General features: G+C 34.3%; 2 protein-coding genes across 2 annotated transcripts; both read right to left on the bottom strand.

The window, feature by feature from the left end:
• Positions 1 to 3,497: 3,497 nt before the first annotated feature.
• LOC107473119 (uncharacterized protein C594.04c) lies at positions 3,498 to 6,205 on the bottom strand. Its single transcript, XM_016092662.3, has 3 exons — positions 5,909 to 6,205; positions 5,000 to 5,263; positions 3,498 to 4,181 (listed from the first exon to the last, which is right to left on the bottom strand). The coding sequence occupies exons 1-3, from the start codon at positions 6,155 to 6,157 to the stop codon at positions 3,699 to 3,701; spliced, it is 996 nt and encodes a 331-aa protein (XP_015948148.1). The 5' UTR covers positions 6,158 to 6,205; the 3' UTR covers positions 3,498 to 3,698.
• A 2,222-nt stretch (positions 6,206 to 8,427) lies between these two features.
• LOC107473120 (uncharacterized) lies at positions 8,428 to 12,006 on the bottom strand. The gene is made up of 4 exons (XM_016092663.3): positions 11,683 to 12,006; positions 10,779 to 11,320; positions 9,551 to 10,462; positions 8,428 to 9,018 (listed from the first exon to the last, which is right to left on the bottom strand). Exons 1-4 carry the CDS (start codon positions 11,881 to 11,883, stop codon positions 8,718 to 8,720), a joined length of 1,956 nt encoding a protein of 651 aa, XP_015948149.1. The 5' UTR covers positions 11,884 to 12,006; the 3' UTR covers positions 8,428 to 8,717.
• Positions 12,007 to 12,836: the final 830 nt, after the last annotated feature.

Raw genomic sequence — 12,836 nt, forward strand, 5'->3', positions numbered from 1 at the left:
AAAATACTGAAATTCTTTAAGGATCGAGGTTCTCCAATGGTGATCGTGCTTCTGGTTGTGCGATTCCGCGAACTGGTTCCATCACTGCACGCTAACTAGCGATTCAGAACTTGCGTTTATGATTATCAAGTCTGAATGATTAATCCCCTTCTTCAATCTCAATCCCTTGGAGCTCTCTTCGATTTCCACGCTCACCGTATCATGTTAGAAGGTGAGCGAAGCAGAGAGAACACACGAACAGAAGGAATTGAGAGAAGAAATGAAATTGACATAAATTCAATTTGTAGTAAAAGAACTCAACTAACTATCGCTATGGCAACAAATTTATATAGTGCTAATTCAATTCTAACTAACTACTTCCAGATGGCAATAATAATAACAAATTCAGTAACTAATCTACTTAAGTTATATTCTGCTGTGTGTTACTGGATTATATATATATATGAGTATGTACAAGATTTTTTATCAAGTAACAGTCACTTAAGAAAAAAAATTATGTGATAAAATAGAGTGAAATTAAATATCTAAAAATAAGAATAAATGACCATTTGTACCCATGATAGATGAAAACGCTGACATTTATACCCATGAAAACTCGAAACTAATCTTGTACCCATGATAGATGCCCTCTGTGTGACAAAAATGCCCTGCCTTGGATCTGAACTTGGTTCGTGGGTTTCCGAACCTACGTGGCACTCACTTCCTCATCTTCAACCCCCCTCTCTCTCTCTCACTCACACACACTCTCTCTCTCTTCACTCTCCAATACCCACTCTGACCCCTTCTTCACAGCACGTTTAATATCCTCCTTCAATTTCCCAATCACAGCATCACCTTCTCATGTGACCTCACAGACGAATCCCTCTCCTTCTTCAAGTCCTAAATTTTCCCCTCTTTCAGATTTCCTTCCTCTACCAACCTCTCACGTTATAATCGAAGCTTCTCCGCTTCCTCCCGAACAGTCCTCTCTCTCATCTCAGCTTCTAGAAGCTTCTCTCTCACACTCTTAACCTCGCGAACAACACATTCAAGCTCACTCCTGAAATCGTCCCTCTCCACATTCAACCAAACACTAAGCTCGCTTGCCTCTCGCTTCAAAGCGACGACGTCGTTTAGCTCAGCCACGACCTCGTCAAAGCGGAGACTCATATCCCTGATGCTTCTTTTGCTGGTTACTTCTTCTTCTCTCTTCTCCGTAACTGTGGTAGCGGTGGAGTCGTGGAGAAGCTTCCGCTGATGCTGCATGGTTCTTCTGAGAGCTGAGACACTACTTCTGAGACTTCACCTTCTCTTTTGTTGATGATAATGGGGTTGGGAATGGGATGTGAGTTCTTTGATTCGATTTTGTTATCAGGGTTTTGAAGATGAGGCAGAAGGGTGTCCGATTCTGTCTTCAAAATTGGAACTTGATTTTGTTTGGCAATGGGTGTTTTTGATAGGACCTCTTTCACAGACTCTTCCTCTAACACTGGTGGTGGTTGCCGCTGTGGTATTTGTTGGTTAAGGTTTGAGTTGGGGAGAGAGGGTGTAAGGTATTGTTGGGAGGTTTGATTATTTTGGTGATATGAATTTTGGTTTTGGGTCTGGGATTTGCTGATGCAGCAACCCATGTGGAGGTTTGAAAAAACAATGCGAGAGGGTTGAAGTTTCAGAAGGTTAGTAGTGGTGGGAAGAGTTCATTGGGGTTGGATATTCGGGTATTGGGTTGAAAAACTGGGCACAAGAGACAGTGTAACGGCTATTGAAGTATAGTAGAGAATGTGAGGGCACTGTGCAGAATTGGATGGTGAGGGAGCGGAGTGTTGAGGAAGAAGGGGCCAGAGTGGGTATTGGAGAGTGAAGAGAGAGAGAGTGTGAGTGAGAGAGAGAGAGAGAGGAGTTGAAGATGAGGGAGGGAGTGACACGTAGGTTCGGAAATTCACGAACCAAGCTCAGATCCAAGCCAGGACACTTTTGTCACACGGAGAGTATCTATCACGGGTACAAGATTAGTTTCGAGCTTTCATGGGTACAAATGTCAGCGTTTTCATCTATCATGGGTACAAATGGTCATTTATTCCTAAAAATAATTGTAAAATTATTTTAGTTTTTTTTAATATATTATAAATAGATAAATAAATATGTTGACAGCGCTAAGCACATTTAGTTATATAGGATATATAAGAATAGTTTTAAAAAGCATTTAGAATGAATATAACAAAAAAAAAGTTAAAAGAATGATAGAAAGAGTAAATATATGAAATATTTAAAATGAAAATATGAGAAATTTAAAGAAAAAATTAAAGTAAAGAAAAGATCACATGCAAAACAGTGTATTATGTCCATACTGAAAAAAAAAATAGAATAAAGAGACTTACAAGTATAATTTATGACAAAATTTTAAAGTTTGATAATTAGATTATCTTAAAAGATAAAACACGGTAGCACAATTTAAAATTTGTTTGGGCGAGTTTTTAAGAAAATATTTTTTTTTTTAATTATTTTTTTAAAAGATCTTATGAAAAAGTAGAAGTAATTTTATGTTTGGATATCTCATGTAATCTATCAATTATGTTTGGATATAACAATATAAAAATATTTTTTTGTTTATTTATTACATGAAAAATATCTGTTTCTTTTAAGAAAAAATATATTTTAAAAAAATGTAAATTTTAACTTCTAAAAAAAGATGTTTTTTATTTTTTAGTGCTTTTACTTTTACTACTAGAAATTTACCAAACACGCTAAAAAATAAAAAAAAATTCTTTTTTTTACCAAAATAATGACGCTCAAACAAACATTTAGATTCGTACATATTTTATTTAATTAATTGAGCTTGTTAGTTTTGTTGGCATATGTACAGGAAATAGATATTAATTTAAATAAAATAATTTTAATTTGGCCACATGAAAAATTGAATAGATAGAAAATTGAAAAGTTTTGATAAAAATTACATTGCATTTGCTTTGTCATTTGGGTAAATAGTAAAAATGTTAAGAAAAAAATTTAATTATTTTGCACTATAAATAAGTGATATTTAACATATTGACTTGTTAACTTGATAACTTGATACCATACTCAGTTGATACAGAAAATGGATATATGTGGAATAGCATGTTAAAAGAGATTTAAGCCAGCACAAAATAATGAAAAATAATTTTATGATGAAGAAGTTTTAGTATAAAGAGAATGAAGAGAAATGTATAAATTTATTTTAAAAAATAAAAAAATAAATTAACATATTCTCTTAAATAGATATCTAATTAAATAAGAGTGAATTTTTATCTCTTCACTATTTTTTTTTTCTTTACCATAGCATCCACCAAATGTTAATTTACAACTTATCTACAATTATATAAAAGCAGCCTAGTGTACAAATCTCGTGTTAACGCAAGGTCCGAAAAAATGTCGCATTCAAAATGTGTAATGTACACAGTCTAACCTGACAATTATATCAGTGGCTGTTTCCACGACTTAAACCTGTGACCTTGAAGACGCGAGACAATTTCGAACTACAATTATAAACTAAAGTTTTGTACTAGTGAAACCTTTGAAACTTTAATAAAGCATAAATAGTAGCTTAGATACATACAAGTCTATAACCCAAGTTAAAATATATATGGTTACATTGAACTCATGCAAACACAACTCATGATCCTATTGAACAAACAACAACAGAGAACAAATCCAGATACCAATCACTATACTAAGGAAAAGAATCAAGCACTCTTCTTATATTTTGCTGCAGAAGGATAGGACTTTAGCCAAGGAACCCACACTGAAGTTGTCTTCTGATACACCCTAAAAGATTCTGCTCTCCATTCTTTCCTCAACATTCTTTCCTCAACAAGCCTAGTCACATATGCTAAACACATGGTATTAACCAATGCACCAAGAAAGCTCCATCGATATCCGAGGCTCCATGAGAATAGAGCCAATCCCCACCACCACAACTGCTCGCCGAAGTAATTCGGATGGCGACAGTAATGCCACAAGCCGCTGTCAAGGACAGGCACCATTGGCTTACCAAGACCTTTTAGTTTGTTGTTTCTAATCACGAAGTCATAAAGCTGTGTATCGGCGAAGTATGCTATGACGATGCCACTTAAACAGACGACGATGGCGACCAAGTCCCAGATGCTCAAAGGCTTATTGACAGAGTGCACAATGTTTAAGGGTAGAGATAATCCAATCAGAAACACCTGCAAATGTGAGGAGTGAAAATTAGAAAACAAAGAGCATCCATTTCATTGCACATCAATAAACAGAGAAAAATTTCACTTTAGTCCTTGACATCGTAAGCATTAATCCTAAAGGTTTGTAAGAAGGGTGGTCTAGTACACAAGGCGAGATCTGAAGCCGGTTGATGATGCAGACACCCTTACCCTTTCAAGCAGAGAGACACCAAATCATCACAAGGCAACAATGCTATCATTACACCAAGACTTACACTCTGGTTTCTAACTTCCAACCATTTCTTGATTAACATATCATCCATGGTTAGTTCAAAGAGATTCTCTTTCTTTCTTTTTTATTTGTGAAATGTATGATTATAGTTACTTTACAATTACAACTGCAAATTTTTCATAATAGCACAAGTACCAAATAAAACATGGATCCAAAAACCAGAATAAACCTCCCCAACAACAAGATTATACTCGCATGCAAAAGTATTCCCAACCAGGCTCAAAGTATGATTGTATCGGATTCAGAACCCATACAATCACTAACCAAAACAAAACTAATGACTAAATCCTTCAAGAATCAAGTAATTCGAAAATGACATCATTCAACTTGCATCCTCCCATACCCTAGAATGATCATCAACTACCATGACCAGCAATTACAATTTCAGCTTTCAAGTCTTCATTCTTTATGAAGTTCAAGCATCAATATATTCATAACTCAAAGCAACAAATGTTTACCAATATGCAAAAAATATGAATCCATCGAATTTCTAAAGTGACATATATTGTTGAACCACAAGAGTAAAACAAAAAACATATAAATAAATTATGACCTGCTGAGAGACATAGACAGCAAAGAATGAAATCCACCACCATTGCTTCCCATACTGGTGGCTCATCTCAGTGAAACGCCAATCCTCCCTCGCACCCCATTGCCATCTCTCTCTCCTGAAGTAGTTATGAGTGAGCCTTAAACTCCATATCCAAGTCAATGTCACCACAATCCAAGACCTCCACCAATCAAACTGTGCCAAAGGGTGACTTGCATAATAGTGAACAAGCATAACAGGTATCACTGTCCAATACGGATCAATCAACTGTAACAACAAAACCATAACCAAATCAACTTAATTAGCTCAAACTCTCAACTTTAGAGGAACCCAGAAAGGGAAATATTGTAGCTAGTGCTGTGAAGCATTAGAGAAACTAGAATAGTACTGATAAGAGAAAATTTTATTAGAATGAGTGAGTTTATACAGTCATGGCATAGCTTTATATAGCTAAGCATGTAACAGAATGATAACAGCTAACAACCAATCACAAGCTTATCATCATAACAACAGCTTAACTAACTTAGCCTTTATCTACACCCTTAATAGGAAACAAATTACAAATGTGATTTTTGAGTCACTGTTCAATTAACAAGCTAAAAACTAAAAATGTCAATTTTGCTGATGCCCAGAGAATAAAAACGTGAATTTGAGTGAGAATTTCATCACAGTCCAATTAACAAGCTAAAAATGTCAACTTTGGAGATACCCAGAAAATAAAAAAGTGAATTTGAGTGAGAATTTCATCACAGTCCAATTAACAAGCTAAAAAATGTCAACTTTAGAGATACCCAGAAGGGAAAAATCTGAATGTTGAGTCAGAACTTTATAAGTAGAAGCCAAAAATGCCAACTTCAAAGATACCCAGAAAGGAAAAATGAGAATTTGAGTGAGAAATTTATTAATATGTACCCAGTGACTACGCTGGAATTGGCCTATGATCCAGAAGAGAACATTGACGTTGAAGAAGAAGAGTGCATTGACCAATAAAAGTGGGTGGTGGTAGCACCAAGAATACAATGTTGACAAAAAAGGTTCAAGTTTTGTTGAGAAATTTGACTGGTCATCATAATGTTCGAGGAATGAGAGGTAGAAGATGATGGAAGGAAGAGGAACCAGGAATGCTATGACAGCGTTCTTCAGGTTTCCACTGAGTACCATGTCGTAGCGTGTATTTTGCGGTTCTTAGTCAGTTAGTTGCATCACACATTCAAAGTTCAAACCTATATATAGATCTTTTAAGAGAGGGGAAAAAAATAATATGAGAAAAAAAACATCCCTAAATTATAAGGAAGTAGTTAATAATAATCTAGTTATATGGACATATATAATTGGTTACAGCAATATTAGTATATTATATAACCAGCAAATATTATCATTTTGGATTAATACTTGTCCAGCAATCATTTAGATTTATATTTATAGATATTTACATACAAAAAATATATAATTTACACATAAATCAATATAATTTGTACTTGTATTTTTTAAAATTTGTACACATAAATTAATAAAATTTATTTATTAAAGACAATTTAATATTTGAGTTGGCCAAATAATGGCCAAAATTACTAAAAACTACTAATCACCTAGAGTTTTTGAATTAGTTATACAACAACAAAAATGCTATTTACACACCAAAATCAATCATTTAAATTATTTATCATGTATGTGTATAAATACATATGTAGTTTAATTCATTTATATTTTGTAATGTATATTCTATATTAGTGACTAATTTTGATGACTAATTTTGATGTATACCTAGAATGGTTATACAAAAATAATATGAATATATAAAACAATCAATATATATGTATATTTAATATGATTATTGTGTATTTAACTAACTTAGGTTGATTGAGTGGTTAGTTTATTCGTTCGTTTAAACAAGTGTCGGGTTTAAATTTTGAATCCACAACAAATCTTTAAATGGAGTTTTAATTTGCAACAGATTGATTCTTACTAACCAGGATACCGCAACAAATAAAAAAATAATTATTGTGTATATTTACATATATTATTTTATATATTTTAATATATATTTTACATTCTTGTATTTTATATAAATAATTTATTAGTGAATAAATTTTATCTACATGTATCCATGATTGTAGTTTTAAATATAAATATTGAATTTATATTCTGGTAATAATCCCTAATTTATGTGTCACTGCTATTGTCAGAACAAATCACTTGCTACTTGTGGAGTTGTGGTTTCCTACAAGCAGCTCCATACACACACAATGATGTATTAAAAACTGATACAAATATAATTTCTCTTGTACAAAAATCTACCTAGTTTTCTACTTTTCTCACAATAACTGCTTTAAGTTAAAAAATCAAGGAAGTTGGAGAAACATAGTATATCTTAACATAGATGTTAGAGTTTATGACAATAAGTGAACCCAAACATATCATAAATTAAGTGACATTACATTATACAACAATGCTTAGCAGTTTTGTAATGATGTTTACATTCCTATAGTGGTGCCCTTAATCATAGATTAGTATCTAGTCACATGACAACTTCATCATGGAAACCTGGTCCCCTACTTCCCTTTCTGCTTCTTCTATCGCCTTTGAAGGTTATCATGCTCAACACTTTCATTCTACGCAGAAAGGAGTGGAAAAGAATCTCATTGTGCCAAACTTGAGCTGGAAGGCCAATAGAATATTTAAATACAAACCAATTTAGTTTAGTCGAGTGGTCATCTCACTCATCCGCGTAAGCAAGTGTTGGGAGTTCGCATCCTGTCTTGTGTATGTAGCAATTCATTGGCCAACAACAAACCTTAAATGGAGCTTAGATCTGCGATGGATTAGTCCTTAATTTGTCGTGTTGGGAGATAATGTGGACAAAAAAAAATATTCAAATATAATGTATACAATAAAAGATGATTGACATAGTTGATAAAAAATGACTTCAAATTTTATAAATTAAATTCAATTTTCACTAATAATATAACTACTATTTAACAAGTCATTCATAACTACTTTTGTAAGTGTCTAAAATATAAAAAGACATGTCTTAACTTTAATAAAATGGTTGGTATAAAACTAATTGCTGGCATGATAGAGTTTACTAGAATATTTGTGCAACAAATACTTATTTAGAGGATCTTGTGCTATTAAATAGGCATAGAGTATAAAAGATCATGATAATCTATAGTATAGCAGCATATCTGCAATACTAATGCTTCCACATGTCTCTCATTATGAGCAAGTTCCTTTTAAAAATTTGATGCAATTTTCTTGATGAAAAGATAACTAGCACCATAAATAGTTAGATTTTGATAATGATACTACTACTACAATTTTATTGATAATATTACTTTACTACTATGCCAAATGTAAAACCACCATTAGATCATTCATGATGAGATAAAGGAAGTGTGTGATATTTGATCTAACAAAACAAGGGTATTACTAGGAGTAATAGTTATCAGAGTTGAACTCTTGTAATAATATAAGAAGATTCTGTGATAGTATTGAAAGGTTTACATCAAAAGCATTTCCAAAAATTCATAATGAAAATAGTACAAAATTTGAAATCAATATCCCTAAAATTAGACACCACAAAGTATGTCAAATTTTATAGGCCTCTAAGAGTATCAAGCTCCCTAAGTAATCTCTCTATACAAGAAGAACATCTCATCATAGTTCAACACTCCCCTAAAGAAGGCTTTTAGAGCAACAAGGTTGAGTTGCATCCAAAAGTTCATTGATTTTCTTGCCCTTGATGATCATTGTGCTGATTATCACCATCATGTTCGGGTTCCGGTCCACCATCCTCATAAGTAACCCATGGTAGCATTGACTCAAACAAGACAGCCAATGCATTCCTATTTGCGACCGGCCGAGGCGCATGGCCATTGCCTTGCAAATTAGCAAATTGGTTCTCATCCTGTATTGGACCCCCCTCCCTCATCATCCTTGGACCACCAATGAAATGTTGCAGATTCTCTTGCGGAATGGACGCAACCGAGTCCGAGAAATCAGATACCAACAGATGTCCATACCTAACATACAAAATAAGTGTGATTATTTAAAAGACCAACCTACCATGATGAACTGCATCCAAAGTTTCATGTCGAATAGGATTAATCGTGCTACTTTCTTTTGCTTTCAATTATATGGTAAAAAGATGAACAAGCTTCAAACATGTTGATTCCTTGTAACCTCATCAAACAATTATCTATCAAGTATATGGATTATCAGCAGTTCAGCACCAATGTTACTAATGCTGAGCAACATGCATTTCTGTGTCTGATACTCGACCTCTTGCGCATTCCCTAATTCTATATCATGTGCATCTTACAAGGTTCTCTTATAGCACAAAAAGAATAAAACTTGTAGCTCAGATATATCAACATGCCTGCCCAATGCTTTATGAGTTACATTAGTTAACCACCACTTACTCATCCCAAAATCCAAATAGAATCAATTGTGTACCAAGATTAGAATACTAGGTATACCTATAAACAGGTTCAAATGGTTTGCAAAACATCATACCGAAAAATATAAACAAAATAGATAGAAAGAAACACATACTCGTTTTTCTCGGATGAGAAAGCTTCTTTTCTGACACAAGCCCAATCCTTAACTTCACTTTGATTATTTTCTATGGTCTTAACCACTTGTAGTGCAGCATCACTTAACAATTTTTGTAGATCAGGAAGCCTCCAAATAAGATAATTTCTCTCAACATAAATATTAATTAAGTGGTCTTGAGATTGAATGCCTGTTTGATCTGATCGGAAAAACGCATGCTTGAGAATATCTGTCCAAATGCGATCTTTCAAGGGTACTTTGGCGACAAGCTTCTTTATGACCGAAGGGTGGAGCATCAATGCTTGTTTCATGAGATCAGACGAAGACGACTTCTCAGAACCTACACTAGCATCATTGGAGGCATCCTCGCGCTCAAGGTAAAACCGACAAATGGCAAGGGAAAAAGAGATATTTGGAAACAACCAAATGGAGTTATCACTTTTGTAATCTTCAGAAAACTTTTCCAGCCATGCATACTCCTCAGCCCTTAAAGCAAAGTAGTCGATGCAGAAAATAGCCCCCATTGGATCATCAGAATCCAGAGAAAGCAACAATTTACAGACCTCTAAAGCAGATCTATGGCAACCACGCCTGTCCAAATTTTTCATGTGAGTGAAAAGAGCTGTGAACATGGGCTTGTTCGTGTCATGACCAAACTTCAGTTGGCAATTACCCTGCAATGGAGTGAACATGGGATGCCATGCACATTCAAGGGCATATAGACACTTGGCAATAGCATCTGCAGACATCTGTTGCTCTCCCACTACCTTGAAATACTCTGCCATTGTTAGAAGCGAATCTAGATGATATGGATGGTACAACAATACACTAGCTAGAGCATTTAAGTCATTTATTGCTTTGGAAGCTTCAAATGCGCCTTGAGCTTGGGAGTAGGACGACGAGTGTACATATCTACATAATAGGAACAAACAATGAGGGGAAATTACCAGTAGTTAAATAAGGTTACGATAACCATAAACATCAAAATAGGATATGAGGATGCAAAGTACAAAATTTATATTCAGTTCTTAACTCATTTGGGCTCTCACTGTGGAAACTGTTCAAGAATCACTAGTTAAATACATAAAAAGAATTTGAATATCAGATACCATAAGTAAGTCTACCCCTTCAACACATCCAGATACACACAACCACACACAAGGCGAGTGGAGTAAAGAGAAAGCAAATTAGAACATGTTCTCAATCAATTAAATAAAATTATCCTTACTTAAAGTAGTTATATCCGTTCTTTGTTTCGAGAAATTCCATGGAGAAAGAACCATCCCACCGGGGCCAATGGCCTGCTGGAGTGACCAGAACAGTCTTTCTAAGATTGTAGTGTCCACGCCTAACTCCACGCATCTGCCTAGAACTGCTAGCTTGAATATTACTACTACTACTACTCTCGAATGATTTCACAACCTTAGATCCAAATATTCTTTTCAGCTCATTTTCGGCATTCAAATACTTAGGATCCACCTGTAATACGGAGATCGCATTCTGTTTGACAGACTTATTTTGTTCCTTGGCATTCACTGCTTTAGCTCTGGTAGAGACATTCTGCTCACTCGAAGAGTTGACATCCAGTGACAAATTTTCCAAAATCAAGTCCAATTCCTTTTCGGATCCTCCTTTATTGGCAACAGAACTATCCTTGTTTTTCTTCTTCTTCTTTTTCTTTGATTTTGATGAGGTATCTTTCTTCGAAGATGACTCTTCTTTATTATCATATCTCACCACAGTTTCATTGGTGGATTTTAACTCATCTCCCTGTATTCGAAATAGCAAAATTATCAATCAAAACCTAAAGATTAGAAGCTACAAGTGCAATTAACATACTCATTAGACCCTACATCCCTCTTCATAAGGAAGAATCCAAACATTACTTTAATTTCAAACACTCTGTGATTTAGTATCACATCTTCAATCAAAATCATATTGCACTTACACTATAACTTAAAACTAAGTCCTCCAATATATACATAATGTGTTTCTAACCAATTTCCAAGCACAAAAGACAAGCTAGAATTATATACTTTGTGCATGAATTCAGAGAGCTTAAGAGGTTATTCCAATCCAAAAAGGGGGTTAAAAATATTCTCGAAATGAAAATGAAGGGGGAAATTAAAAACCTGGTCTTGTTCTTCGGCGGGGTCAGAGTCTTGGTCATTGAGAAGGTCGAAAGGGTTAATTGAAGAACGATTCGCAGAATGATCATCGTTTTGTTCATCATCTTCGTCTTCGTCGTCTTCTTGGGGTTTGAGGTGAATCTCTTCTTGTTGGGGAAGATGGAGTTGCTGATTCAGAACCTTCTTCACCAATCGATGCGACATCGTTTTTAACCCTTCAATCAGCTGAACCAACCAACCCCCTAACACTGCCCACAAAGAAAAAACGAAAATTTCTTCTTCAAATTCAATCACAATAATATAAGAAGAAGAAGAAGAAAGAAGAAGAACCTCGGAGAAAAGAACAAGTTTCCTTTTTTTTGTCAAGAAAGAAAGAATTTATGTTCCCGTTTTTTGTTTTTTTTTTGGGCTGGAATTTCTGGTTTTGATTACTGTATAAACGTTTGCTATTGGACTATACATTGTTGGGCCTAAAGTCCACATTTGTATAAATGGGCCTTCAAAAAGGCCACTTTTATAAAAATAAACTAAAATCAACTTAGGTTGGTCAACCCATTAATTCATTCGTCCGTTAAAGTAAATACGAGGGATTCGAATCTCGTTATATAGAATCTTGTTAGCCAATAAAAATCCTTAAATTAAACTCTAATTTGCAAAGGATTATTCCTTAACATTTTTAAATAAAATTCAAATATATGACGAATTAGTTATAGACTTATTATTACAAATAAAAATCTAAATACAAACATTTGTATTCAAAATTTTTTTCCCACAACATATCTCAACTGACAGGTTAAGAACTAATTTGTCGTAGATTTGAGTTTCATATGCAAAATATTCTTTGTAGACCAACCGATAGAGTCTCTCGGTGCACCCTAAGACCTATATAAAGGAATTTGGAACTAAGCTAACGAAGGCTAATCTAAACATGTGGAGGTCTAGCTTTTCTACCTTCAAAGTAAAATGGAACTCTCACTCTAAACTTAGGCATATGGAATAGAGCCGGTAGCACTAGTTGGTTCTATTCAAACATTTTAAATAACTCCTAATTTCAGATAGTAAGCGTTGATAATCCAATCAACCGTTAAGGATATCCAAGAGCACAAATGAGGTATATAAGAATTTACCACAAGTTAATAAATTGCTTTATACATAAG

Source organism: Arachis duranensis, chromosome 2 (genome assembly GCF_000817695.3).
Source record: "Arachis duranensis cultivar V14167 chromosome 2, aradu.V14167.gnm2.J7QH, whole genome shotgun sequence".
NCBI lineage: Eukaryota > Viridiplantae > Streptophyta > Magnoliopsida > Fabales > Fabaceae > Arachis > Arachis duranensis.

Excerpts from the sequence above, each read along its gene's own strand:
- LOC107473119 (XM_016092662.3), bottom strand. The coding sequence starts at position 6,157 with ATGGTACTCAGTGGAAACCTGAAGAACGCTGTCATAGCATTCCTGGTT. Across the intron at positions 5,264-5,908 it reads AATTCCAGCGTAGTCACTGG|TTGATTGATCCGTATTGGAC; the intron begins GTACATATTAAT and ends TTGTTGTTACAG. Across the intron at positions 4,182-4,999 it reads CTGTCTATGTCTCTCAGCAG|GTGTTTCTGATTGGATTATC; the intron begins GTCATAATTTAT and ends TCACATTTGCAG.
- LOC107473120 (XM_016092663.3), bottom strand. The coding sequence starts at position 11,883 with ATGTCGCATCGATTGGTGAAGAAGGTTCTGAATCAGCAACTCCATCTT. Across the intron at positions 11,321-11,682 it reads CCGCCGAAGAACAAGACCAG|GGAGATGAGTTAAAATCCAC; the intron begins GTTTTTAATTTC and ends TTTCGAATACAG. Across the intron at positions 9,019-9,550 it reads TTCTCATCCGAGAAAAACGA|GTATGGACATCTGTTGGTAT; the intron begins GTATGTGTTTCT and ends TTTGTATGTTAG.